Raw genomic sequence first — 27,230 nt, 5'->3', positions numbered from 1 at the left:
CATTTCAGAATGGGAGGAATGTGCTGGCATCAGCTGGCGCCAGCACACCAGCAGACAGAGAGATTGTGAGAAGATCGATAGAGGCTAAAGACAGACTTGCAAGAAACATGCCACTGACACCCTCTCGACCACCAGCATTTGAATCGCTGCCATGGACCGGAAGGCCCAGAGTATGTTCCAGTCTGTCATCGAGTTAGTCAACAAGTTAAGTCATCAGTCGCAGCCCAGTGGGAGTCACAGAAGCAGTTAGCTCAGAGACAGGCAGCACACAGCGACCAGAGTAGTGTATATAGTGGACTTATATTTCACCGACAGAGAGGCCAATGTGGACTATCACAGAGAGCTTTTACCACAACACCTGGGCTATCTTGAGTTACATAATTTTCTTTTCTTATGAAAAAAGAACCCAGTTAATATGTGCATGCAATTTTTGTTGTAGAAAGAGGATACCAGCCACCAACCAACATCCTCTCCTTGCTTCCCATCGTACAAGCCTACAGTGACAACGAGACGAGACAAAAGCAACTCTCACACACATGACCACATTCTCTAGCAGCAGGCCTGGCTCCAGTTGCCAGAGCTTTTGTGTGTGTGTGTGTGTGTGTGTGTGTGTGTGTGTGTGTGTGTGTGTGTGTGTGTGTGTGTGTGTGTGTGTGTGTTTTGTCTATTTTTGACAAAAACTACCTTTCAGTCTTTTTGTTGTGCCTTTCTGTGACTCAGCCTCTCCACTATATGGTGAGTAGCAACTATCCTATTCATTATATTGTTCCATTCCATCCTGGATTTTCCATTGTTAGAGAGTATGTAGGGCCAGTTGTAGGGAAGATGAATGATCAGCTTCTATTTACTGCGAAAAGAAAGTTGAGCTCATCTATAAAGGGGAATATCTGTACAGCCCACTCTCGAGTACTACTTGAAAGCTTTTGGGTCCCCACCGTGTCAGATTAATAGAAGAAACTGAAGCAATTCAGAGCCTGATGTTAAATTTGTTTTTGTAGGTTTGATCAAGATTTAAGTGTTACAGTAATGCTCCATGAACTGAAATGTGAATCCTTAGATAGAAGAAGTCATTGTTTTTGTGAAACACTACTGAGAAAGCTAACAGCAAAAGCCTTTCCAACTGACTGCAGAACAATCCTATTGCCACCGAAAAACATCTCATGTAATTTCTCCAAAGACATAATGAGAGAAGCTGGGGCTTGTATAGATGCATATGAGCAATCACACTTCCCATGGTACATTTGTAAGTGGTATAGGAGAGAGAAAGACCAGCAGCGGGTCAGGGTACCCTCTGGCATGCAGGAGCCTGCAGAGTATAGGTGTAGATTTAGATGAAAGATTGTTTCGATGATTTTGTCAAAACTTTACAAACAATGAAAGTCACTTTTAAAAGCCATATTACAGAATAGAATTTTAAACCATCTTCCAAATGGAAATTCTAATGGCGGTCTTGCTACCGACAGTTTCCAAAAAATTCTAAGAAATGCAAGATTTTTCATTAGCTCATTCTGAGTTATTTACCTATACACATTTTACCACTCCAATAAATAACTACGTAACTCATATGCACTGTTTCTAAGTAAAAGTGCTGGTATGAAGCCATACGTTGGCTGAGTCACTGTAGTAGCTCAAGTCGCAGCTCTTTATAGCACTGTTCCTCTCAGTATCAGTAAATATAAGTTAATGGCAGATTATGGTCTGGAGCTAATTTCCTTGCAGCACAACACCAGGAGAAAGTTCAAACAAATAACATACTCCATTGGCCTGATAGAGGTGAATACTAAGCACAAGTTATTAAAAACGGACAGGCTGGATGGTTATAAATAATAAAGAAACAAACTTAAATGATTTAATTATAAGAAGAGATAACACAGTGTTTAGGCTAAAAATAATTATTATACTAATTTATTATATACTTTTTAATACTTCTTGAAAAGTTGTATTATAAATTACATTATTAATGTAACCTGAAGTTTACCATTTGTGCAATGCAATATTAGTGATCAATTTATGAAAAAGAATGTTAATTTTCTTTTCTATAGTACAGTGAAAAGAAACAATATGCTATGTGCTATTCCAAAAATTCTAAATACATTGAACCCATGTATCTGACTCATTTTAAAAAAGAACTGAAAGAATTAAAGTACTAGCAGACAACAATATATTTGAGAAGAGAGAAGTATTGATGCCTACAAATGACATTGGTCATGGCAATTTGTTTATGGGTGGGTGAGGCAGAGCAGGGGGGAAGGGGAGGAGATTGGGCAGGGAGGGAAGGAGGAGAGGGGGAGAGCGAGAGGGGGGGGAGAGCGAGAGGGGGGGAGAGCGAGAGAGGGGGAGAGCGAGAGGGGGGAGAGCGGGAGAGGGGGGAGAGCGGGAGAGGGGGGAGAGCGGGAGAGGGGGGAGAGCGGGAGAGGGGGGAGAGCGGGAGAGGGGGGAGAGCGGGAGAGGGGGGAGAGCGGGAGAGGGGGGAGAGCGGGAGAGGGGGGGAGAGCGAGAGAGGGGGGAGAGCGAGAGAGGGGGGAGAGCGAGAGAGGGGGAGAGCGAGAGAGGGGGAGAGCGAGAGAGGGGGGAGAGCGAGAGAGGGGGGAGAGCGAGAGAGGGGGGAGAGCGAGAGAGGGGGGAGAGCGAGAGAGGGGGGAGAGCGAGAGAGGGGGGAGAGCGAGAGAGGGGGGAGAGCGAGAGAGGGGGGAGAGCGAGAGAGGGGGGAGAGCGAGAGAGGGGGGAGAGCGAGAGAGGGGGGAGAGCGAGAGAGGGGGGAGAGCGAGAGAGGGGGGGAGAGCGAGAGAGGGGGGAGAGCGAGAGAGGGGGGAGAGCGAGAGAGGGGGGGAGAGCGAGAGAGGGGGGAGAGCGAGAGAGGGGGGAGAGCGAGAGAGGGGGGAGAGCGAGAGAGGGGGGAGAGCGAGAGAGGGGGGGAGAGCGAGAGAGGGGGGAGAGCGAGAGAGGGGGGAGAGCGAGAGAGGGGGGGAGAGCGAGAGAGGGGGGAGAGCGAGAGAGGGGGGGAGAGCGAGAGAGGGGGGAGAGCGAGAGAGGGGGGAGAGGGAGAGAGGGGGGAGAGGGAGAGAGGGGGGAGAGGGAGAGAGGGGGGAGAGGGAGAGAGGGGGGAGGGAGAGAGGGGGGAGGGAGAGAGGGTGGAGAGGGAGAGAGGGGGGAGAGGGAGAGAGGGGGGAGAGGGAGAGAGGGGGGAGGGAGAGAGGGTGGAGAGGGAGAGAGGGGGGAGAGGGAGAGAGGGGGGAGAGGGAGAGAGGGGGGAGAGGGAGAGAGGGGGGAGAGGGGGAGAGGGGGGAGAGGGGGAGAGGAGGAGAGGGGGAGAGGGGGGAGAGGGGGGAGAGGGGGGAGAGGGAGAGAGGGGGGAGAGGGAGAGAGGGGGAGAGGGGGAGAGGGGGGAGAGGGGGAGAGGGAGAGAGGGGGGAGAGGGAGAGAGGGGGGAGAGGGAGAGAGGGGGGAGAGGGAGAGAGGGGGGGAGAGGGAGAGAGGGGGGAGAGGGAGAGAGGGGGGAGAGGGAGAGAGGGGGGGAGAGGGAGAGAGGGGGGGAGAGGGAGAGAGGGGGGGAGAGGGAGAGAGGGGGGGAGAGGGAGAGAGGGGGGGAGAGGGAGAGAGAAAGAGTGTGGGGAGGGGGGGGGGTTGCCGAGAAATGGGTTGTGTAGCTCTCTACAGACAGGAAACAGGCAGAATATACTAGTGCCTGCATTTTAAAATGTATCAGTAATCATGACCTACTGCTAAAATGTAGCTGAAGTCAGGTGCTTCATTAAGTTGGAGATATGGGTTTTCCAATTCAGGTTGTGTTCAACCTGTAGTCTCAATAAATGGAACAGCTTCTACTTTTTGGATTTCATGGTTTGAATAGGTTACATTTACAGTAATATTATATAACTATGTCCTTGCATACTTGAAGAAATAACGTATGGAACTAATGATATATGAAAACTATGACAATATTTTATGATTACTAAATGTTCTACAAAGAAAGACCTGTATACAAATGCAAAGCGTATATTTCATAATGAGTTTCACCCAAAGATTTCCCTCAGATTTTCAGGTTTTTCCAGGTTGAAATTCCATATTTCGTGGAATTAGATTTGTTATGTATGACAAGAAGTATTCTTCCTTTTCCTTTTCATGATTGCGAATATTTTTTTTTGTGTTGCCACATCACTTAGTAACAATTATTCCAAGTTCAGCTATGAATGAAAATGAGAAGAATACAAAACAGTTGGGTTTTTTGTTGCTGTAAAATGCATTGCTAAATTTCATACAAGTAGGCTTGATCAAAAGCAGGTACTGCAGAAATGCTCCATGAGCTCAAATGGCCATCCCTAGAGGAAAGATGATGTTCTTTTTGTGAAACACTATTAAGTAGGTTTAGAGAACCAGCATTTGCAACAGACTGCACAACAATCCTACCGCCGCTAACATACATCCCATGTACAGACAGCAAAGACAGGTTAAGAGAAATATGGGCTAATATGAAAGCATATAGACAGACATCTTTCCCTCACACCATAAATGAATGGAATAGGAAAAGGAACAACTACGAGTGGTACAAAGTAGGCCCGTAGCCTTACTCTCTGCCATGCAATCCATGGCGGCTTATGGACTATACATGTATATGTAACGTTCAATCACTGTTGCTGCTGATAAATTTAAAATGTTTCATTAGAAACTTGTTTCAGTTGAGAAAACTCATATTTAAAATGCAGTCCACATTATTTTAACAATGAGGTTCTTTAAATTTAGTCTAGAGTCAATACAAAAGAATATGCATTATGCCATGTTATTCATAATTCTGTAATCACAAATAGAGACTTGTATTCTGAAGTATTCATAATACCTTTATGTACTGCTAAATGAATTGATAAAATTGATCTTTAATGTTCTCTAGCCAGACCATAAAAATAATAGCTCCTTTATTTCAGCAAACTTTTAACAAAATAAATACAATTTCGCACTCTGACAACTCTGAGCAGACACAAACCACACCACTTTTCTTCCTTGGTGACTGGTTTATCACTATAAGTGTTACAGAAAACAGTAAATGTATCATACATTGCCTGATCATAAGAATTATTATAGTAATATAATTTCACATGTAGAGTTCTCTAATGTTTTATACTCTTTCCTGTGAAATTATATGCAGAAATTAATCACCAAATTTATAATTTTCTATCACTTCAAAACTTTGATTTTTTCCTTTGATTTCTTCAGCTCCTTTCTGGGCATTTTGATATGTTTTTCCTCTTTAATTTGAGTAGTATCCTACTTTTCTTCCCCCTTGCCTCCTGCACTACAATAGACTGTGTTTGATGATGACACACTTTGTCTCTAATGTGTATTTCTAACAGTGAGAAGAAGGGATTTCTTAGGGCTACATTCATTATCCAACACTGTTGCATGACGCTATCACAGACTTAACAATGTGAGACAGTTGACTCATCTTCCTTATTCTCAGACAGATACTCGGGGTTCACAGAGAAACCTCACTAACTATTATCATTTCCATAGGAGAATGAGCCCTCCCCTACAAACATGAAGTATAACATTTTTTTCTCCCAGAAAATCAAGCTAGAAAGTCCAACTCATGTTGAGACTATTCAACAATACCTGCAATATATTGCCCTCTACAAATTAGATTTTGCACTGTTAGGACCGTTGAAGGGATTACCTGCTTCCAAATGCAGCAGCTCTGGGGGAGAGGGATTGGGGCTCAACATAAAGATGATACATTCAGTTGCAAACAGGTACAACAAAAAGACAGTTACACATCAAGCTTTCGGCCAAATCCTCCACTAAAAAACCACGCACTCATTCACACAAATGCACACACCTCACCCACCCCTGGCCTGAGTGCTCAGGCGATACTGAAATTCAAAAGTGTCAAATGGGAACAACAATCCATAGTGGACCAGTAAGGGGATGGGAATAGCAGAGTACAGGTGGGGAAAGAGAAAACAGTGCTGCCTGGCAGAGCATGCAGGGCTTGAGGTGACAGACAAGGCTACCTGGTGGAGCTCAGGGAGGCTGCGGGAAAGGAAAAGAGGGCAAAGATTGGTGGGTGCATTGACAGAGAGCAGTGCACAGTGAGTGAGTGGACTTGTGTTGGGAGGAGGTGATAGGAGAGAAGGGGTAGAAACTGTTGGGTAAAGTGTGTGAAGACAGTAAGTTACTGTCGGTTAAGGCCAGGATAATTTTGAGAGAAGAATAGCTTCCATCTGTGCAGTTCAGAAAAGCTTGTGGTGGAGGGAAGGATCCAGTTGGCCTGGGGTGTGAAGCAGCAATGATCCCTGTGGCAAGCAGTTGGGATTGGGAGTGACTTTGGGATGGACTATGATGATGTGGAGGTTTGGTGGGTAATGGAGATCCACTTTAGGAGGGGTGGGAAAGATCTTGCACAGGACGTTCCTCACATGAAGACATAATGATAGATAATCAAAGATTTGATGAAGATTGTGGTTCTGTTGTTCCAGTCTAGGGGGTGAGCAGGGTGCTCCTCCTTTGTAGCTGGTTCTTGGGATGGAGGGGCTATTTGGTTTGTGTGGAGATATGGTACAGGAAATCTATTGTGGACTAGGTCTGGGCAATAGTGCATGTCTGTGAGGGCCTTTGTTAAAACCACAGAATGTCGGGTAAGGGAGCTGGCCAGGCTATATGGGAGAGAGTACTTTGGTGTGGACGAGATGAAAACTGTTGAAATGCAGGTACTGTTGGTGGTTGTTGTATTTAATGTGCGCAAAGGTGTGGATGGAGCTCTCACAGAGGAGGAGGTCAACATCTAGGAACAGGCATGCTGGGCTGATAAGAACCAATTGAAGCAGATGGGAGAGAAAGTGTTGAGGTTGTGAAGGAATGAGAATAGGGCATCCTGGCCCTGAATCCAGATCATGAAGAGATCATCAATGAATGTGAACCACATCATATATTTGGCGTTTTGGGAGGCTAGGAAGGTTTCTTATGGATGACCCATAAAGAAGATGGAATAGGAGAGTGTCGTGCAGATGTCTCTGGATGTGCTACAAATTTGTTTATATATCCTCCCTTCAAAGGAATAGTAGTTGTGTGTTAGAATATAGTAAGTAAGGTGTTACAATGAATGTGGTAGTGGGTTTAAAGTCAGAAAGATGTTAGGAGAAGTAGTGTTCAATAGTGACAAGACCATGCGCAAGAGGGATGTTGGTGCCCAGGAATGATGCATCATCAGTGACAAGTAGAGATCCAGGAGGTAAAGTGGTGGGAACAGTGGGCAGTCAGTGAAGGAAGTGGTTGGTATCTTTGATGCAGAATGCTAGATTCTGGGCAACAGTTTGGAGATGTTTGTCAATTAAGGCCAAAATTCTTTCTGCAGGAGCATAATAACCAGTTACAATGGGGTGTCCAGGACTGTTGAGTTTGTGGATTTTGGGGAGAATGCAGGAGGTGGGTGTGTTGGGTGTGATAAGGATGAGAATGGAAAAAGATTCAAAGAAGAGATTCTGACAAGGGTCAAAGGCTTTAAGCAGGGATTGGAGGTTATGAGGGACTTCTGGAATGGATCATTCTCGCAGAGTTTATAGGTGGAGGAGTTAAGACAATTGGTGGAGGCCTTCTGCCAGGTAGTCACTGAGATTCATGACAAAAGTAGTGGAGCATTTGCCAGCATGTTGGATCATTAGGTCAGGATCTGTTCTGAGGCTATGTATTGCTGCGTGTCTTCTGCTGAAAGGTTGGTGTACTTAGGAAGAGACCTGGGGAATAATGGTGAGGCCAAGTTGGAGGGAAGGAATTCCTCGAAGGTAAACGGGGGCTAATTAGGTGGAAGAGTGGGAGGATCACAGTTGGATGTTAGTTTTAACTGGGAGAGACAGGGTTCAATGTTAGGACTTGGTTGGAGGTGTTCCCACCGCAGTGATCAGAAGGAGTGTAGGTCTTTGACAATTCCAACAAGGTTAAATTATTTTGGCTGTACGTCTGAAGGTGGGGCTGTGAGTCTTTTGGGTAGAACTGAAACTTCTGTTGAGCTGAAGGATTTTGTGGAAAGGGTAATAACAGTGTTGGGCGATTGTTGTGGCTCTGGATTTAGTGGTGTTTTGGAAGATGTGGCAAGCTGAAAAGATGAGCTAGGTAGATCCGAGAGGTGTGGACGAACACTGTGGGGAGGTCAGAAACTGGATAGTCAGGCACCAAGGTAGCAGCAGGATGTCAGTACTTTGGATAACGTATGAAGGTGGTGTGTTGAGAGCTCTTCCAGATGCTGGAATGCAAGGGATCCAATTTCAGAGACATGATGTATGTAGTAGTAATTGCACAGTAACAGTATCTTGTGGAGGGAGCAGAGGTAGTCCTGGGATGTATGAGCCATGGAGATGTGTTTTTGCTACGCCAGATTTGTTAGCATGTCAGGGACTGACAGAATCTGAAAAGGCGAAGGTAATTGTGAAAGGAGGATTGTGATCCACAGAAAGGAGCATTTATGTTAGGCTGCTTGGGAGAATTCCATAGTTTAGGCAACATATAAGGAACAGAGATATAGGACTCCGTTTTAGCAATTCCTAAAATCATCCGGTCCTCAACTTATGGTAACCTACTGTCACTGTAACATCCACCCAAACATTTCTGCCCCTTCTGTCCTATCATCTACTCCCAACTCATTTCCCATAACCTCACTGGGCACTGCTCTCTGCCAATGCCACCACTGATCTCCCCCCCCCCCCCCTCATCTTTTTATGTTCCCCACAGACTCACGATTTTGCCATTTTTAGTCCTGCACACATCACCAGGCAGCACTGTTTTCTCTTTCCCCACCCGCACCCTACTACACTTCCCTCTTCCCCACTTCAGTTTGACATGTTTCATGTTCAGTCTAGCCTGAGCAGCCAGAGATAGCAGCCACATGTTGCAAGGTTTGCTCGCTTGTGAGAATGATTTCCTTGGCTGAAAGCTTAATGTGTATCAGACTTTCTGTTATGCCTGTCTGCAACTCAAGGTGTCATTTTTATGGTGAATACCAACCTGTCCTTTCCATAGTTATTGTTAGTAGCAGAATTTTCTAACTGCCTGGTGGTTGCACAGTAATGGTCATGTGTATATTTCCTTTACAAAATTTATAAAGTATTACCTACCATATACATTATGTCACATGTATATGGAAACCTAAGGACAGTGTTTTTAAAACCCCAACTGCCTACCGCCCAACACGACAGCTGGAACACCCACTGGGGCCAAGCTGACTACCACTGTGTTATAATAACATAATCTCCATACTCTTTCTCCTGGTGTTATCCCAGGTCTTCACAGGTTTGGAATTTTGGCAAGTTAATGCAGGTATGGCACTGTTTGGGGCAGAGGGTGTCTAGGTGCCCCTCTTATTGCTACCACTGACCCCCCCCATCCCCGTGGTAATTTGTACACCTTCCAATATAAAATGTGTGACTTTTCGAAATGTCTGCAATTCACATAACTGAGGCAAAATGTGCATACCAGACTGGTACTCATCTAGTCAGATGTGGCAAACTGCCTAAAAATCACATACTGGTTCATCCGCACAATGCCTGTCACTGTTAATTCGCTGGGTATTTTTGATACAGGGCAGGCCTCTCTGAATCCTCACAACCACCTCTGGGCATTCTGGCTCGAGATGCTGGAGGTGGCAGTCATGTGTGCATTGCGTATGCTTGCTTGTGTGTACGAATGGTATATGCGGCTATCTGGGTGCGTGTTAAAATAATACATGGCTGCTATTAACTCTACTGTAGGATTTTTCAGTCTGGATGACAAAACTATTGACATTAAAGATAGACAGATAGATAAAACAATGGAAACTCCAGGTAGGAATAGCAACAATGTAGGAAGAGAGAGTTTGCTACTTACCATAAACAAGACACCCAAGACACCGTAAGCTGCAGACAGGCACAATTAAAAGACACTTACGTAGAGCCTTTGGCAACAGTCTTCATCAGCAAAAGGGAATAACACACAGCAGTCATACACACAAGTAAACATACCTCATACACACATGACCACCACCTCCAGTATCTTTGGCCAGAATGCCTGGAGGTGGCAGTCACGTACATGGTATGTGAGTGCTTATATATATATATATATATATATTAAAAACAAAGATTCCAAGACTTACCAAGCGGGAAAGCGCCGGCAGACAGGCACATGAACAAAACACACAAACACACACACACAGAATTGCTAGCTTTCGCAACCGATGGTTGCTTCTTCAGGAAGGAGAGGGAAAGACGAAAGGATGTGGGTTTTAAGGGAGAGGGTAAGGAGTCATTCCAATCCCGGGAGCGGAAAGACTTCCCTTGGGGGAAAAAAAGGACAGGTGTACACTCGCACACACACATATCCATCTGCACATACACAGACACCAGAGACGGGGGGGGGGGGGGGGGGGGGAGGGGGGGCTTAGAGAGAGAGAGAGAGAGAGAGTAAATCACAAGAATGAAGCAGAAACAACTCTGGGAGTGCTGACCACACTTACAAGCTGGTGTCTGTGTATGTGCGGATGGATATGTGTGTGTGTGTGTGTGTGTGTGTGTGTGTGTGTGTGTGTGTGTGTGCGCGAGTGTACACCTGTCCTTTTTTTCCCCTAAGGGAAGTCTTTCCGCTCCCGGGATTGGAATGACTCCTTACCCTCTCCCTTAAAACCCACATCCTTTCGTCTTTCCCTCTCCTTCCTGAAGAAGCAACCATCGGTTGCGAAAGCTAGCAATTCTGTGTGTGTGTGTTTGTGTGTTTTGTTCATGTGCCTGTCTGCCGGCGCTTTCCCGCTTGGTAAGTCTTGGAATCTTTGTTTTTAATATATTTTTCCCATGTGGAAGTTTCTTTCTATTTTATTTACATCATATATATATGAATAATGTGTATTTTTCTCTTTTCCTGATGAAGGGTGTGGCCGAAAGCTCTATGTGAGTGTCTTAATTGTCTGCACCTTAATATGTCTTCTTTAAGGTAAGTAGCAATCCATTTTTTTCTACATTGTAGATAGATGCACGGATAGGTAGGTAGAGAGAGAGAGAGAGAGAGAGAGAGAGAGAGAGAGAGAGAGAGAGAGAGAGATGGGGAGGTGGGGAGATAGAGAGAGACGGGGGGGGGGGGGGGGGGGGGAGAGAGAGAGAGAGAGAGAGAGAGAGAGAGAGAGAGAGAGAGAGAGAGAGTAAATCACAAGAATGAAGCAGAAACAACTCTGGGAGTGCTGACCACACTTACAAGCTGGAGGTGCTCCTGGCTGCCCGGTTGGCTCCACACACCTTCCATCTGACGACTGAAAAACATCTGCAGGTTCGCTCCCCCGTCCGATGCTCGTCGACCGAAACCGCCAACTGCCAAAATCACAAATTTACCTGAGTAAAAGAGCTGCTGCTGACAAAGTTGGAGACTCATCTATAATTAACTGTCACTAGTAAACTGTTTCAACTGGGACAGCTGCAAATAACTGTTTGCTGTACATTCCATAACATATGAACTACAGAGATATATCTCACATATTAATTTATCAGAAATGTATGCATTAAACTAGGACTGCCATCCTGAACTGTTCCAAATTATCTACACCTTCCACCTCTGAACAAAAGAAATTCTTTAAAAAAAGAGCTAAAGCAAAATGTGTACAAATTTTTTATGCACGTATAACAACACTTTGGTGAGTAATTTAACTCAGTATCAGATATACCTGACAACTGGGAATGGACGGTGACAGTTGAGGTGGACGTAGCAATCACACATTACGGGAAGGGTCGTGTTCACTCGTGTGTTGCTTCAGACTTCAATTCGGTCACATAACATGCACCTGACATGCCCTTTTCTGACTAGAAAGTGAGTGGCTGCAGTTTAACTGAAACCAGGTGGTGTCTGAGGCTACAGATAAATCTTTACACTACTAAACTGCTTTGACTCATCTATTTTGCATTTCCACAATAAATTTCAGGAAGAAACATGTGGCTGCTACTTGCAAATGTAGAGAGAGGTTTCACTGATGCTACTGGACCTATTTCCTTTTGACTGCATAATTACAATGAAAGTTTGTGACAAATTACAATTATAAAGTGATGTAAACTGGAATGCTGAGCTTCCCATTTTGGGGGCGTTAAACTTACCATCAGTACTGCCATTTCCTAATCTCTTTATAAAGGGAGCCCGTTTTTAATGCCCACTTTTACTGTGGGACCCCAGATTTGATCTACGGTATATTTTACATGGAAAATTCTGCAAATGGATTATTTTCAACAAAAATGACAATTACTTCAAATATTTTAACCAAAAAGTTATTTCAAAATTAACTCAAATTTAAAATAACATGATACAATGGCACTATTAAATTTAAACTATAATAACATGAAGAGTTACTGGTTCTTATTAGGAAAACTTAATATTAGGCTTTACAGATGAAAGTTGGATTCTCATGACAGGTTTGGCATCCAGTCTGTGGCAATATTTATTTTTTGTCAACACACAAGCTGAGAACCCTGCTGAGAACATATATGCAGTTGCAAACAGTGAAAGTACAAACATGGTCTTTTGCAACAGTTAAGATATTTATTTTTAAACTGCGCCAGAATTCAGCTAACAGCATTAATTACACTCTTTTCCAGTCCTTTATCACATGCCAATCCAATAAAAGTTTAATATCCTTGCTGACATGGCCAAACACTGACAATAAAGGAGCTTTTAATCCAAAACTTATTTTGATATTTAATCCGCTTTTCATTTGTAAAATATGGTTTAGAAACTTCATTCAAACTTTTCAGGTACTGAATAACTTTTTCAGTAAACGTATCCTTTATTGCAACCCCCTCTTCTTCCAACACGCAACTTATTGTTGGGAAGCAATCACACTAGTAGGAGGCATATAAACTGTCCAAAATTCTATTTTTTCTGGAAAGCAGGACTTTTTCCATCAGCAGCAAATACATTTCCTCATTTTCTTCAAAGTGTCAAATTAAGTTCACCCATCTGCATAAAAACAAAATTCAAAAGGGAATTGGAAGCATTTAATTTTTATCAAACACCCAATCATTCAATTACAAACTGTGATCTGAAAAGAAAGAATCTACATTTTCCCTCAGCTCTAAAATATGGGTTCTTATCTTTCTTTAAGATAATCACCTGACCTCAGTATGTAAAAGATGAATTGTATATGTACTTGCCATGCCCCCATGCAATATTTCCCTCATGTCGAGTTTGCCTGCCATTTTCAGAATTGTGTTCTGTTCTGTGATAACAGCCTTCTCCACTGGAAGTGTTGTCTTTGTAATGACTATCCAAATTAGTAATTGGAAGCAGGAATTAATTGCTAATTTCATAGGGGCTTTAATTATTATTTATTTATTTTTTACCTACATTCTTGCATGTTGTCAGTAACTACATGCAAGTTTCATGGAATCCTTGTGTGATGTCCCAGGAATTGCTAAAAACACTGGTCCCAGTAGCCCTCTCACACTTTACACCTCCAGCCAGAGTACAAAAGCTTGTGCTCGAGCTTCCAGTGTCTGTTTTTTAACATTATGCTGTATGGCAAAACTATGACATTCTGTAAGTATCCTTTCTTTCCTTCTTCTCACAATAAGCAATAAAGCTCCAGTTGGTGGCATGCCATGAGCTTGCCAGTAACCCTGCTTTTACATCCCACTCACTCAACTCGGAAATGCATTTAGTACAACGCCCGTAGAACCTATGGGCTGCATGTCTGAAAGTTGCCAAGCACAAAAAACACTGTAGGCTGCTGTGTGCCACATGAGAGACACAGATGTATGAACTTAATTTGATATTTTGAACCAAATGAGTAAATGTATTTGGTACTCATGGAAAAACTCCTGCTTTCCAGGTAAAAATAGAATTTTGGACAAATTTTATGTGCTCCTGCTAGTTTGATTGTTTCCCAACAATAAATTGCCTTTCAACTCTTCCCCCTCCTACTTCTGAGTTTTTTTAACTGTCTTCGATAAATTAGATTTCTCCTGCAGTGTTAGTTACATTTCAAATTCATTGTCTGCATGAGTACACACTTTTTACCACCGACATTATGATGTTGTGATACTTCAATTCCAGTGTTTCACACTGCAAGCTGCAGCTTTCATTTTAAATGATGCACACATGTTTCAGGAAATGGCTCATTTGCATTTGTTGTCAGAGAGTTTAGTTGACTTTTGTAACTATCAAGATTATTTCACACAAAATGGAGTGTAATGAAGATACAGGAATGACTGTTTATCAATAATATGCCATTGTTACTACTTATGGAACAAAATCTTTTGACTGATTATTTATGTTGGACTTTGTAAGGTATCGCAAACTAAGTTACATTCCATAGTAGTCACTATGACTGTCCTTGTCAAAATTGAGATTGCAATAAATGAAAAACTTAAATCTGTCTACTCGCATTTTGATAGTATTTTTTGTTGTGCCAAAATGCATTTCAAATTCACATCATCTTCAAAAATGTTTCACTTCTTAGGTAAGGACCTTCACAAATTTATCAACATGCCAGGAAGATGTATCTTTGCGAGATGGAGTGGATTATTGCTGGTGGCAGTTAAGGCAGTATTCACATATAAAAATGTTAAGGTGTCAAAATCATTGGAAACATACACTTCAATCAGATGTTCCCAAATAAAAAGTTCATTTGGAACTATGCTAAAGCCTGTTTAGACAACCAAATCCAACTACTCAAGGAACAAAACAGTTGGCTCCAAATCAATGGCTAAATTACACAATCAGTTCCTTGTATTCCAAAATGGCAATTTTAAATCTATAATTATATAAGGTACAACTTAGGCAAAGTCCTATACCCCACAGAATGAAATATTTGTTCTTGGGCAAAGTAGTACAGAAAGTCCATCCTGTGCAGAGAGGGTTGTTTTTTTTTTTCCCCCCTTCTGGGGGGGGGGGGGGTGTTTGTGAAAGCGCATACTTTCATTCCAGAAGTTAAGAATTTCAATTTATTGTGAAATGTCTCAAATACAATAACTTTAAGACTGGTGGGAGGGATCTTGGGTAGGATGTCCCTCATTTCAAAGCATCTGAACCATATCCCTTGTCAGGACTTTGATTAGACCCCTGACAAAGGTGGTGGTTCAAATATTTCAGTCTAAGCTGGTTTTGGGTGACAAAGAAGACACTCCTCTGTACCCAGCTGTTGGGGACAGTGGGTGAACTGGGGGGTGTGTTGGGATGTGGCACAGGAAATGTTTGTGGACTAGATCTGGGAGATAGTGGCTGCCTGTGAAGGTTTCGATTGCTTGTCTGGTTGGGGAGAGGGGACCAAACAGCGAGTTCATCAGTCCAATCGGATGAGGCAATGATGGGTAAGGAAGTCAGGAGTGCCCTTTCAAAGGAACCATCTCGGCATTTGGCCGAAGTGATTTAAGGAAATCAGGATGGCTGGGCATGTGTACGAACCGTCGTTCTCCCAAATGCGCCACCTCACTCCGTGTGAAGGTCTTTGTGAAAACTTCAACATACTGGGTGAGGGAGCAGACTCCAAACTCACTACCTCATTCCTCGTTCCCCTTACTACCTTTATCCTAACACATAGCTACTTCTCCTTTGATGAGCAGGTATACAAAAAAATCCGTGGCACAGTCACGGACTCTCTGCATGACACACTCCTATGCCAACCTGTTTATGGCCCATATAGAGAAAACCTTCCAAGCCTCCAAAACCCTGCGTCTGATTCTGGTTCACTGAAGATATCTTCAAGATCTGGGCTCAGGGCCAGGACACCATATCCCCATTTCTTCATGTCCTCAACACCTTCTCTCACACCATTTCTCTTAGTTCTTCTCAAGCCAGCATGCTTTTTGGATGCTGACTTCCTCCCTCTGACGGTTCCAACCACACCTCTGTCCACATTAAACCCACCAACCACCAATACTACTTGCATTAAAACAGTTTCCATTGCTTTCATACTAAAATATTCCTCTCCTACATTTTAGTCACTCCCAGTTGGTGTATATGTAATGACAAGAATTTCCCTGCACAGTATGCTGAAGGTCTCTCAGACAGACGCTATCCCAGTCCTAGCCTGCAAAGAGATTTCCCGTGCCACATCCACACACTCACCAAATTGTCCCACTATCACAACAGACATCTAGCAAGACGTGGCCACTTCGTTATCAGTTCCCATCCCGGAGTGGAGCAACTGAACCGTAACCTTCGTCAAGGCTTTGGTTATCAATCATGATGCCCTGAAATTAGGAGTATCCTACACAAGACCCTTCCAGCGCTCCTAAAGAGGGGTTCCATCACCCACCCACCCTCAACAACATCCTACTCCATCCCAGTGCCACTCCCAGTCACGACCCTGCCACAGGCGTCATATCCCTGTGGAAGACCTGGCCAATCTACCCATACAGTACTCCTTATTCCAGTCCTGTCACAACCTCATCCTACCCCATCAGAGCCAGGTCACCGGTGAAAGCAGCCATATCACATACCATCTCTGCTACAATCATTGCACAACTTGTTATATTGGAATGACTACCAACCAGCCATACACCAGAATCAATGGCCACCACAACCACATTGTGGCCAAGAGAAAAGTGGCACATCCTGTGGAACGACATGCAGCTTAATGTAACATGCTTAATTTCAATGGCTGCTTCATAATCCGGGCCATCTGGATCCTCCCCTCTACCACCCTATTTGTCTGAACTACGCAGACGGGCGTTTTTGTTACAACATGGTCTCGTCGTACAGCAACCCTTTCGTCCCCTGACCACCACCCCACAGTTTCTGCCCCGTCTACTGTATCACCCCCTCCCAACTCGTGTTCTTTCACCCTCATTGAAAGCCACTCTCTGCCAATGCACCCACTGATCTTTTTCCCATTCTCTGCTCCTCTCCTTTTCTGCTCCCAATTTCCTACCCTCCCACCTTTCTCCCTCCCTCACACCTTCCTGACACTGCATCTGGCAGCCTCATTCTGCTGCCACAAATCACTGTACACATTGCCAGTCAGCGTTCTCATCTGTGTCTTGCTATCCCTGCCCCTTTTTTGCCCCCTCCAGACTGCTGCTTTCATTTGACACATAAGCTGCAGTTTGCACTTAGCAGACAAAGACACCGGCCATGTGTGCAAGATGGGTGCTTACTTGTGTGAAATTCTGTGTGTGTGTGTGTGTGTGTGTGTGTGTGTGTGTGTGTGTGTGTGTGTATGTGTGTGTACGCGTATACGGTGGGTTCCAGTCTGTCCTTTTCATAATATTGGGAGTAACACTGATATAGAGATATAAATGAAATTCTTTCCAGAAACTAAAAATTGCCATTATTTTCCGAACATACCTTGTATGTAGAAAACTTTGTCAATGACTGATTACCTATTTAAACCATCCCTCATATTTCAAGTAAAATATTTATTGCATTTGATCAAAGAGGGAATTTGAACAATTGCAAACAGCTCCATAGCACACTTTAACAACTACCAACAGTCTCACATATCAAATATACAATATTAGTGCAGTATAAATATAAATGTAAGTTTTTATAAAATTAGCAAACTGGCCTTACAATTAACTCACAAATTAAATCCATCTGGTGAAATCAGGAAGTCTGGCACCTAAAATCACTTGCCAGATGGTAAAAATATGTTACTATAAAGTTTTCAAATGACGTTACACTTCCTACATCCACATCTACATACAAACTCCACGAGCCATCATATGGTGCCTGGTGGAAGGTACTTTGAACCACTGTTAGTCATTCACTTTCATGTTCCACTCACAAATGGAGTGACAGAGAAACAAATGTCTATGTCTCTTTATGAACCCTGATGCCCATTCACTCTGTAATTAGGATTTATTAACTTTAGTAACCAATATCACTGTGATGACTTCACAATCACTGATCCTTTCCTCAAAGTTGGCACTGTTGATAGGGTTAGGCCTGTTTGTAGCTACAAGCTGTAAAATATTATTTTCCACCATAGGGAATGAATAAAAGCAGTTCACCAAAATAACTAGAACCTTATGAGATGCTGACTACTGAAATACACCAGCTGGCATGAAAGATTGAATTGGGTGTAGCTGATGTACAACCGTCTGTTCTTAGCATTGAAATTTTCAGGAAAATGTCACGTATATCGATTGTACAAATGTTCTTCTAACCAAAGAGAGATGTTGGAAAACTGATACCTGGAAGAAACACCCCCACACTGTAAGAACTATGAATACAAAAAGTAAAAATTAATAGAAACATCATTGAGTGTTGAATTTTTTGATGCCAGTGATACCAGCTGAAATCGTGGATTCCTCTGCAACCCTTTTTTTTGTGTTTTGTGAAATCTGAGAACTATTCATCACATGAATGCTAATTCCCTGCCGAGTTGTAATATTTGTCCTTGATTAATTAGTAATTTATAGTTTATTCACAACTACCAAGGATTTTGTTGAAAATTATCATCTCTATGTATGGAACTTTGTTTTGAGCTTTACTACGCAGAGAAAGAATACAAGCTAGTTGAACAGTTAGTATGAAACATTAACAGTGTATTTCTATTTTTCTGCATGATATTTTGATGAGCAACTCGGTTATCTTCTTCAGACGTTGCGAGTAGTGTCGTAATGCATACTCACTGCTTGTACTATAGCCAGACTGCTTGGATTCCTTGTAGTAAGAGTATAAAATAACACAACTCACAGAACCTAAAGAAGATAAATGGGTCAGATGTCAAAATAATGTCCATAAAAACAGAAGTGACAACTTGACGATTCACCCAATAGCACACCATTATCAACTTCCTGAGTGGGCAAAAATGTTGTACATATATTTACAAACATACTGTCTGTTTCTTCTTCTAGTACATGAATTTTTAATAGTTTCAGAAACAGAGTTGTGAGTTATGGTGTTACACTTTAGGCCTATTTATTGAAACATGTGAAATCTGTCAAAATGGAACATTAGAATTTATCTGGTTATTGAAAAAACTGTCCATTTTGTATAGCCCATTATGTAGGATAGGTAGTGCTGCAAGTGCTAATTGTGCTGTACATATAATGAGGTTTCCAGCTTGATCTGAATCAAAGTACTTTCTAATAATTTAGAACCAACAGTAGAAATAAAATAAAAGTTGACGAGAGGCATTAAAAGTGAAGAATGAATGAAATGAACCATCTAATGGGCATAAAATGTGGGTTGGGGGTACACCAAAGAAAGGAAAGTAATGAGGAGTAACTGAAATGTATGTTTGGAACACAGCATTGTGTGGAAGGGAATCACGGACTATGGGAAATCTGGAAAAGAAGATAATCAAAGTGTTTGAGATGTGCTGCCCCAGCAGGTTATTGAAAATGAGGTAGACTGGTGAAGATAAGGAATAAGGAGCATCACCACAGACTTGGCAAGGGAAGGAATGTACAGATAACACTGACAAAAAGAAGGGATTGGACAATAGGGCACGTTTTAAGACACCGGGGAATAATTTCCGTGGTTCTATTCAGACCTGTAGAGGGTAAAAACTGTAGTGGAAGACAGAGCTTGGAATATACACAACAAATAATTCAGGATGTCAGGTTCAGTTGCTACCATGAGATGAAGAGGATTACACAGGAGGTGAAGTCACGGCAAGCCAGAAGGGTGATGACCACAAAACAAATAAAAGTCTCAGACAGTAATTTATCTCCATGATAATGTACATCCAACAAGCATTAATATGAGCAACCTCAATAAAGACTCGAAACACTCACAACAAGTAGTTGCAAGCACAGCTAAGGATAAAGAAGATTAACAAGTTCTGAGAAGCGACAGTACACTCACTGGCCCCCATGACAGTGGGAGGCTTCAGCAGGTGCTGGTCCTTGATGCTGAAGTTCTGGGGCGGCTGGTGCTGCACGAGTGGAATGTTCAGCGGCAGGTTCGTGTTGGGCAGGATGTTGAGCTGCTGCACAGCGCCACCCGCACCTGCGTCCAGCCCGATGTAGTGCGCCTCCAGCACCTGCAAAGATTTGTACCGCACACTGTCACACAAATCTTTGGCCGAGGATCACGTCTCCAAAACTTCTTTTTAGGCATTCTCGGATACAGAAATATGTCATATGCGACGTAATACATCACATGTGACATTACAGCAATAATTTTCAGAATTCTACAATATAGCAGTTGTTGTGGCTATAGCCTCATGTGATACTGGTACAATAAATAACAACTAACTTCATACATCTTTATCACAGAAATAGTCACACATAAATCAGTGAATCCTGTTACATACTGGCCAACAAACATTTTCTTCCAGATTGTACAGTTATGAATACATTAAAATTAGTGAAACTTTTAAATTACAATGCCTTAAAGTAGAAACAGCAACAGTCATTAGTCTTTCAACTGGTTTCATGCTGCCCTCCATTTCATTATGGGTAACTGAATCTTCTGATTTCTCAATACCTACCACACCGAATAAGTCTGATAATCTGTATTACGTATTCTACTGACTGACCCTACCGTTTCTCTGTTCCTTCTATTTTCAGTACCAAGTTAACTCTTACTGCATCTTGAGAGTACGTCATCCTACTAATCTTCCTTTTCACGTGGAAAATGTTTAGTTTCTTTCTTAAAGCACCTTTTTTGTCTATCACATTTTTAATTAATTTCCTTCTGTATCTTACGATTTCAAGTATCTCCGAATCATTCTTCTTCTGTTTTGTTCCTGCTCATCTTTCATTTACTTACAATACTGTACTCCAGAAAATCCATTTTAGAAATATCTACTACTATGGCACTGATCACTTTTGGCAGACCTCTTTTGTTGCCTTCAGCTCTCCTAGGCTTCTCATAAAGCCTTTCCCACTTTGCTAATCTCTTTATACTGTGATATCTGTTGGCAAAATTCTTTCACACGTTACACAATTCCTACTCTAGTGACACCACCAGATGCATCGATATAAGCAAACTGTCAGTGAGTGTCATTATGTCTATGTCTGGCAAGTGCACTTACAATGAAGGGATGCAATATCTCCAGCTGACTTCCCACCTAAACCTAAGTAACCACAAGCTCGCTCTCATTCTATATTTATGGACTCTGCCAGAAAATGAATTCTTCTGCATGTTATTCTACACAGCAAATTACAAGCAACAAATATTACAAAATAAGTGTAAGTTAGTAAACTGATTAATTCTAGAAAATTATTATTTTCATTGTAGAAGTTCCATTTTCTAACCTGCTCGTGAGCTGTATCTCCTGGCCCAACTGTGTGTCTCCTTGCAGTTAGATACCGATCCACTCCAGAACCACTTCTTGGTTGCCGTGAGGTTTCCTCCGATTCAGATTCCATAGGCATGTCAACATCTCCGAACTGTAAACAAAAAAAATTTAATCTCTTCCCTCTGTACAATGGTTGACAACATTTTCCTTGTCTGAGAGGTCCAGTTTGCAACCAAGTACTGACTAGAATGACAAATGAGCATGTAAGAAAACATTTTCAATAAACTGATATACTGAAGTATACAATAGGGAGAGGAGGGGGGGGGGGGGGGGGGGGAGTGGAGGAGGAGGAGGAAGAAGAAGAAGAAGAAGAAGAAGAAGAAGAGGCAGTAGCTGCTAATCTTAAGATGCTGTAAGCGTGTAGTACTGACCAGGAAATAGTAAAAAGTGCTTACTATGCATACAACAATGACAATAATCGATTATTGACAATATAATGTAATTGTATATAAAAAACAAAGATGCTGTGACTTACCAAATGAGAAAGCACTGGTAGATAGACACAATAAAAAAACACAAACACTCACACAAATTTCAAGCTTTCGCAACCCAAGGTTGTTTCATAAGGAAAGAGGGAAGGAGAGGGAAAGACGAAAGGATGTGGGTTTTAAGGGAAAGGGTAAGGAATCATTCCAATCCCAGGAGCGGAAAGACTTTCCTTATGGGGAAAAAGGACAGGTATACACTCCAAGACTGTCAGGCATAGAGGAGATAAAAATGTGGTCTTTTATGTAAACCCACAGATAAAAGTGAGGTCTTCAGACCTATGAGGCCATCAGCGATGAATTCTGCTTCTCCTCTTCCAATCCAATCCTGGAATGGTGTCATTCAGCTAATGTCAGACATACTTTGAGAAACTGTGTCATGTAACACATGGTGCTCAAATTAAATGCATAAAAATGTGAACTTTTCTCTTTCCTGTAATTGTGTTTCTAACTTTTGTAGTTTGGAAGCAATAAATGTTTGAAATATGTTCCTTCATTTTGAATAGTCCTGTATGTGCCCCTCTTTCAGCATAGTGACAGAGAAATAGAAGGAGTCTATTCTCAGGCTTCAGATGTCATAAGCAAATTACCAGAAGAAGACATGTTGATAATACGAGGAGATTTTAATGCCAAAGTAAGGAAATGCTGTTTAGGCAACAACTTAGCTCCTCATGGGCTTGGTGAAAGAAATGAGCTTTTGCTGTGGAATATGAACCTGTAACACCTAATACATTTTTGAACTCCCAATAAGGAAACTGTGCACCTAGAAATCACCAAAAGGTAGTCCTAACAATCTGAAACTAGCTTGACTGCATCATAGTAAATGAAAGATAAAGGAACAATTTTACTTCGGTCAAAATGTATACTCCACCTGACATGCACTTGGAACCATAATCTTTTGCTCAGAGTTTTCAGAATAAAATTAGAAAGAATCACAAAGGAAGGAATTGCCTTGAATGTAGGGAAGCTGAACAATATCCACTATGATGATATTGTAATATCTGCGCACAGCTTAAATGGTTTTCAACATCTCACATCCAGAGTGAATGAAAGTAGCGAGCCTTAAAGCCTATAAATTAATGTTAAGTAAAACAATGGTCATCATCAAGAAAGACATACCAAACTGTCTTCTAAACATTAACTGTAAATGTATTGAACAAGTATACAAGTAGACATATCTGGGAACTGACAATAACAACCAATGGAATCAGTCACAAGAAATTAAAATCGGTAATGAGAAAGCTAAAGCTGCATCTTGTGAAATGACTAATGAGTTAAACAGCCATCACCTCTAAACTGAAACAGAATTAAGATTTCTGCTTTGCAACATATTTCTCATCCTTTTCTATGGAGCTGAGACCTGAACTTTCATCAAGACAACAGATAATTGACTTGAGAAATTTGAGACGTGGCTCTACAGGACAATGCTAAGAGTGTCATTGACAGACAAAATTATTAATGACAACATTCTCTGGATAAGGAAAAAGAAGAAGTAGTTCACACAAAGAAAAATGCAGAAAACTACATATCATGAACAAGTAATGCAAACAGCCAGAAATTGCTCCAGATCTTTCTTCAAGGAAAGATACCTGGCAAACGAGGACGAGACAAAACTAGAACATCTCGGCTAATGAATTTAAGGACCAAGACTTCACACAGGAGTTACAAACTTTTTAGAATAAATGAAAGTGACATAGCTATAATGGTTATCAACAACTGAGAAATGGATAGACATTAGAAGCAGAAGATGTAAATTAGAAATGTACAGCTATGATTTAACAAACTAATGCAAAGAAGTATGAAACACAATACAGCCACAACTTACAGAAGGAAACCCAAATGAATGACACCTGAAATGGCACAAGCATAAATTTCTATAATGCATTTGCTATTATAGTATGGAAGCAAAGGTGAAGAAGGACTAGACACTTATTTAGCTCAGAGAAATTATTTTTTTTAAGTGACATACTTACACACAGCAGATAAGCGCTGGTTTTAGGAAACAAAGTTAAGCAAGCAATTTCTTTGACAAATAAAAACAAACAGCAACTGACAGTCTGAACATCTGCAAAATATGGCAAGCTACAGATTCCAATGAAGTGTGGTGAAGACGGAAAAAGAATTCTCTACGACTGTGGAAGGAATGAGTGAGCCTTCAAGAGTAGTAGGAAGGGGGAACATAAAGATAAAAACAGAAAAATATGTCAAGGCCATTATCAAATCGGTGTTTTGAATAAGGCTCATCTTCGTGTTCATTTTACACTTTCTCCTCTTATAATCCATCTGTGGAACCGTTACAATTCACTAAGACTTACTAGTTATTTGCCATGACAAAGATTTTTCTCTTAGTTTCTTGTCACTGTCAGATGTTCCAGGCACTTTTCAATGGGCAACAACCAAATTGCATGTATTCTGTATCGCTTATTTTACTGACTTGCCAAATTAATATTTTTTCTTCATGAAAATGCCATATAAGCATTCAGTGACTTGGAAACAGCAAGGCATTTATCCACAACAAAAGTAAGCATTAACAGATCATTAAGATCTTAAAAGATAAATAAGAGCACAGATTGTCTCCATGCCTTCCTAAGACTCACATTTCAGCTACTAAAAATTGTCCACATTTCGAAATTACAACACACAATACATATGCACATGTACTTTGACATTCCCTATATGGCTCATTTGTTTTTTCGCTAACATTTTATGGCTTATTTAAGACGCAAACCTTCTCCAGCGACTCAGGATCTTCCAACAAGAAGACAGCAGGGATAGTTGGCATGGATACGAGGGGAGACCCAGCACCCTGCTCCGTCTCTCCGTCACCCACAGGGCTACGGTCTACCACACCTGCAATATCGAGCATGCAATATGGAGTCAGAAGAAGCCTTAATATAACACGTTGAGTATGGAAGGAAGCACAGTAAAGAGAGCAGATTGAGGAAAAAATATGAGCACAAGGTGTTTCTTAAGTTGTTTTAAAACCCTCTGCTGCCACTCACCTGTTGTTATGCTTGCTTTCCTCTGAATTACTGGTAGACTTCCCATACTGGAACTTATCAGTCTGCGCTTCTCCAGTTTGTCAACCAGCAAATTATAAATGGCACTGATGTGGTCAAAGCCATGATTCCGCACAGACTGCACAAAAACAGCAAAGTTCAATTTCAGTAGAAAATTTGTGCTACAAGTTTAAATTTAATTTACGAAAATATATAATGTGATTCTTTAACAACAGCAATCCACTTTTTGACTTCTCCAACCACAATCTGATTTGAACTTGAAAATGTTTAACTGTAAAAATGCACAAGACAATCACTACTAATGGAACACAAAATCATACAGCAGTTTCTAAAGGAACACAAAATTATATGATAATTTTCCTACTTTTACATTCACTGTTTTCAAAATAATAATGTGAGATTTAATAAAATTCATCCTGTGTTTCACAATTAGGTGAAATATTCTTAGCCTCGCACCAAAATGGTATTGATACCAATGATTGTTGTTGTTGCTATTGATGATGATGATGATGATGATGATGATGATGATGATGATACATACTTTTCAATAACACAATTTGAACAGAACTTCAATGTGTGGAATAGTTTTGTTTCAACTGTTGTTTCTTTTGTCCAAATGGGTAAGCTGGAATATAGTGCCTTTTTAATATTATTTGGTTTTAACTATTTACTGTCAATAGTAACTCGTCCAAAGTTGATTAAGATTTACAAGGAAATTACCCAAGATAATGGGCTCAGTATTTGCACATGACATTATGAAACACCGAGCGAGGTGGCACAGTGGTTAGCACACTGGACTCGCATTCGGGAGGACGACGGTTCAATCCCGTCTCCGGCCATCCTGATTTAGGTTTTCCATGATTTCCCTAAATCGTTTCAGGCAAATGCCGGGATGGTTCCTCTGAAAGGGCACGGCCGATTTCCTTCCCAATCCTTCCCTAACCTGAGCTTGCGCTCCGTCTCTAATGACCTCGTTGTCAACGGGATGTTAAACACTAAGCACCACCACCATTATGAAACTAGGAGAGGAGTGTTGGTGATTTGTAGAAGGAGGGAAAGTGAAATTGGATACTTGTAATAACCATGTGGTAGCTAGCCCAGAGTGTTCAAGCTTAAAGCAAGCAAAACTAAAACAGTGGAAATGGCAGTCAAAAGGGAAGGAACAACCTCCAACACCCTTATAGATGGAATTATATTGAAACTGATTTCCAGCTTTAAATGCTTGGGAAGAATCATATTCAAGAATAATACAGTAAAACAGAAATACCCAACAGACCATAAAATGCTTCACATATCCACACCAAAGTCAGATACCTACTACGGAATAATAAAATACTCAACAAAGCTAAATTATCATATTTCAGACTTACTTTGCACCAGATATGACCTATATAGTGAAAACATATATCCTCTGAGGTAAGGATAATTGAAAACTCCAAGCTATGAAATGAAATTCCTTACAACTATGAAACAAGAGACTAAAAAGTTCAAAAAATGAAATCGACGGGGATGAAACTACCATCAAAATACCCATCATTAATACAAGAAAGTGCAGAGGTGTCGTCCCTTGATGAGAATGGAGAAATGTAAAATAGGTACAAAAAACTTTGATGCAGAAGTACCAGGGGAAAAAAATCAGTGGCAAGGCCCTCCTTCTACAAATCTCCCACACTCCTCTCCTAGTTTCATAATGTCATGTGCAAAAAGGTCTACTATCCATGGTGTGGTGCCAAATGCTCACCATTTCTTCCTGTAACTGTACAATTGGCAAATGATGATGATGATGATGATGATGATGATGATGATGATGGTGGTGGTGGTGGTGGTGGTGGTGGTGGTGGTGATGGCTATGATGAAAAATGGTACACTAAACTAAAACATGGCTGTACTTCCTTTGAAGTTGCTCCACATGTAGAATATCCCCATACTGCAACCACGTAAAGAAATATCAAGAAGGTGCACAGTACAGTGAACAAGTGGCATACAAGAGTATGAAACAGCTGATGCTATAGGACATGATATCAAAAGAAACAACACAGTAGAATCCACGGGTCATGTAATTATGATAAACACCTGTGCAAGAGAGATGCCATATTGGTTGTATGTGGGCCAAAAGGAAATACAAAATCAATGTCTGAGCCATTCTAAAAACAATCAATCCACTACTATGAACAAATGTGGGTTTGTCACTTCAAGTCACATCATAAATCTAATGCTAATTAAAGCAATTAGTGAAAACTGTTTTTTTCTGATAAAAAAACCTGACAAAATGTTTATGGACACAATTTTATAGGAAGGAAAGGCTCAGTTTCCTCATACGCATGAATAGCACACCTGCACAATCATATCCTTGTCGAGGCCTGGCAGTTTCAACATGTGCTCCATGACCAGATTATTCAGAGGCTCGGGGCTCTCAAGTAGATCCTCTGGCTGATCCAGGTCTGAAATTATTTTCTGCAAGCTGGGCTGAATTTCCCCCTGGAACAAATAAATAAATAGAGAGAAATTCAGATGCAGCAAGAACACGTATCTTATTTAACTAAATAC

The 27,230-nt window shown here is 41.5% G+C and overlaps 1 protein-coding gene across 5 annotated transcripts in view; it reads right to left on the bottom strand.

Annotated features, from left to right (window-relative positions):
* Positions 1-27,230, bottom strand: part of LOC126284102 (serine/threonine-protein kinase SIK3) — a 528,724-nt gene that overhangs the window by 71,713 nt on the left and 429,781 nt on the right. For 3 of the 5 annotated variants that reach the window (XM_049982755.1, XM_049982757.1, XM_049982759.1), the window contains exons 7-12: positions 27,018-27,161; positions 24,666-24,801; positions 24,392-24,513; positions 21,135-21,269; positions 19,732-19,915; positions 11,197-11,309 (exon numbers count right to left, since the gene is read on the bottom strand). In XM_049982755.1, coding sequence (XP_049838712.1) covers positions 11,197-11,309; positions 19,732-19,915; positions 21,135-21,269; positions 24,392-24,513; positions 24,666-24,801; positions 27,018-27,161 — 834 coding nt within the window. The remainder of the gene's footprint in view (positions 1-11,196; positions 11,310-19,731; positions 19,916-21,134; positions 21,270-24,391; positions 24,514-24,665; positions 24,802-27,017; positions 27,162-27,230) is intronic. The other 2 variants (XM_049982756.1, XM_049982758.1) reach the window with 1 other exon arrangement.

The sequence above is a fragment of the Schistocerca gregaria genome, chromosome 8 (assembly GCF_023897955.1).
Source record: "Schistocerca gregaria isolate iqSchGreg1 chromosome 8, iqSchGreg1.2, whole genome shotgun sequence".
NCBI classification, from domain to species: domain Eukaryota; kingdom Metazoa; phylum Arthropoda; class Insecta; order Orthoptera; family Acrididae; genus Schistocerca; species Schistocerca gregaria.
The sequence above is the reverse complement of the archived record's forward strand: the minus strand, read 5'-3'. Positions and strand labels throughout refer to the sequence as shown.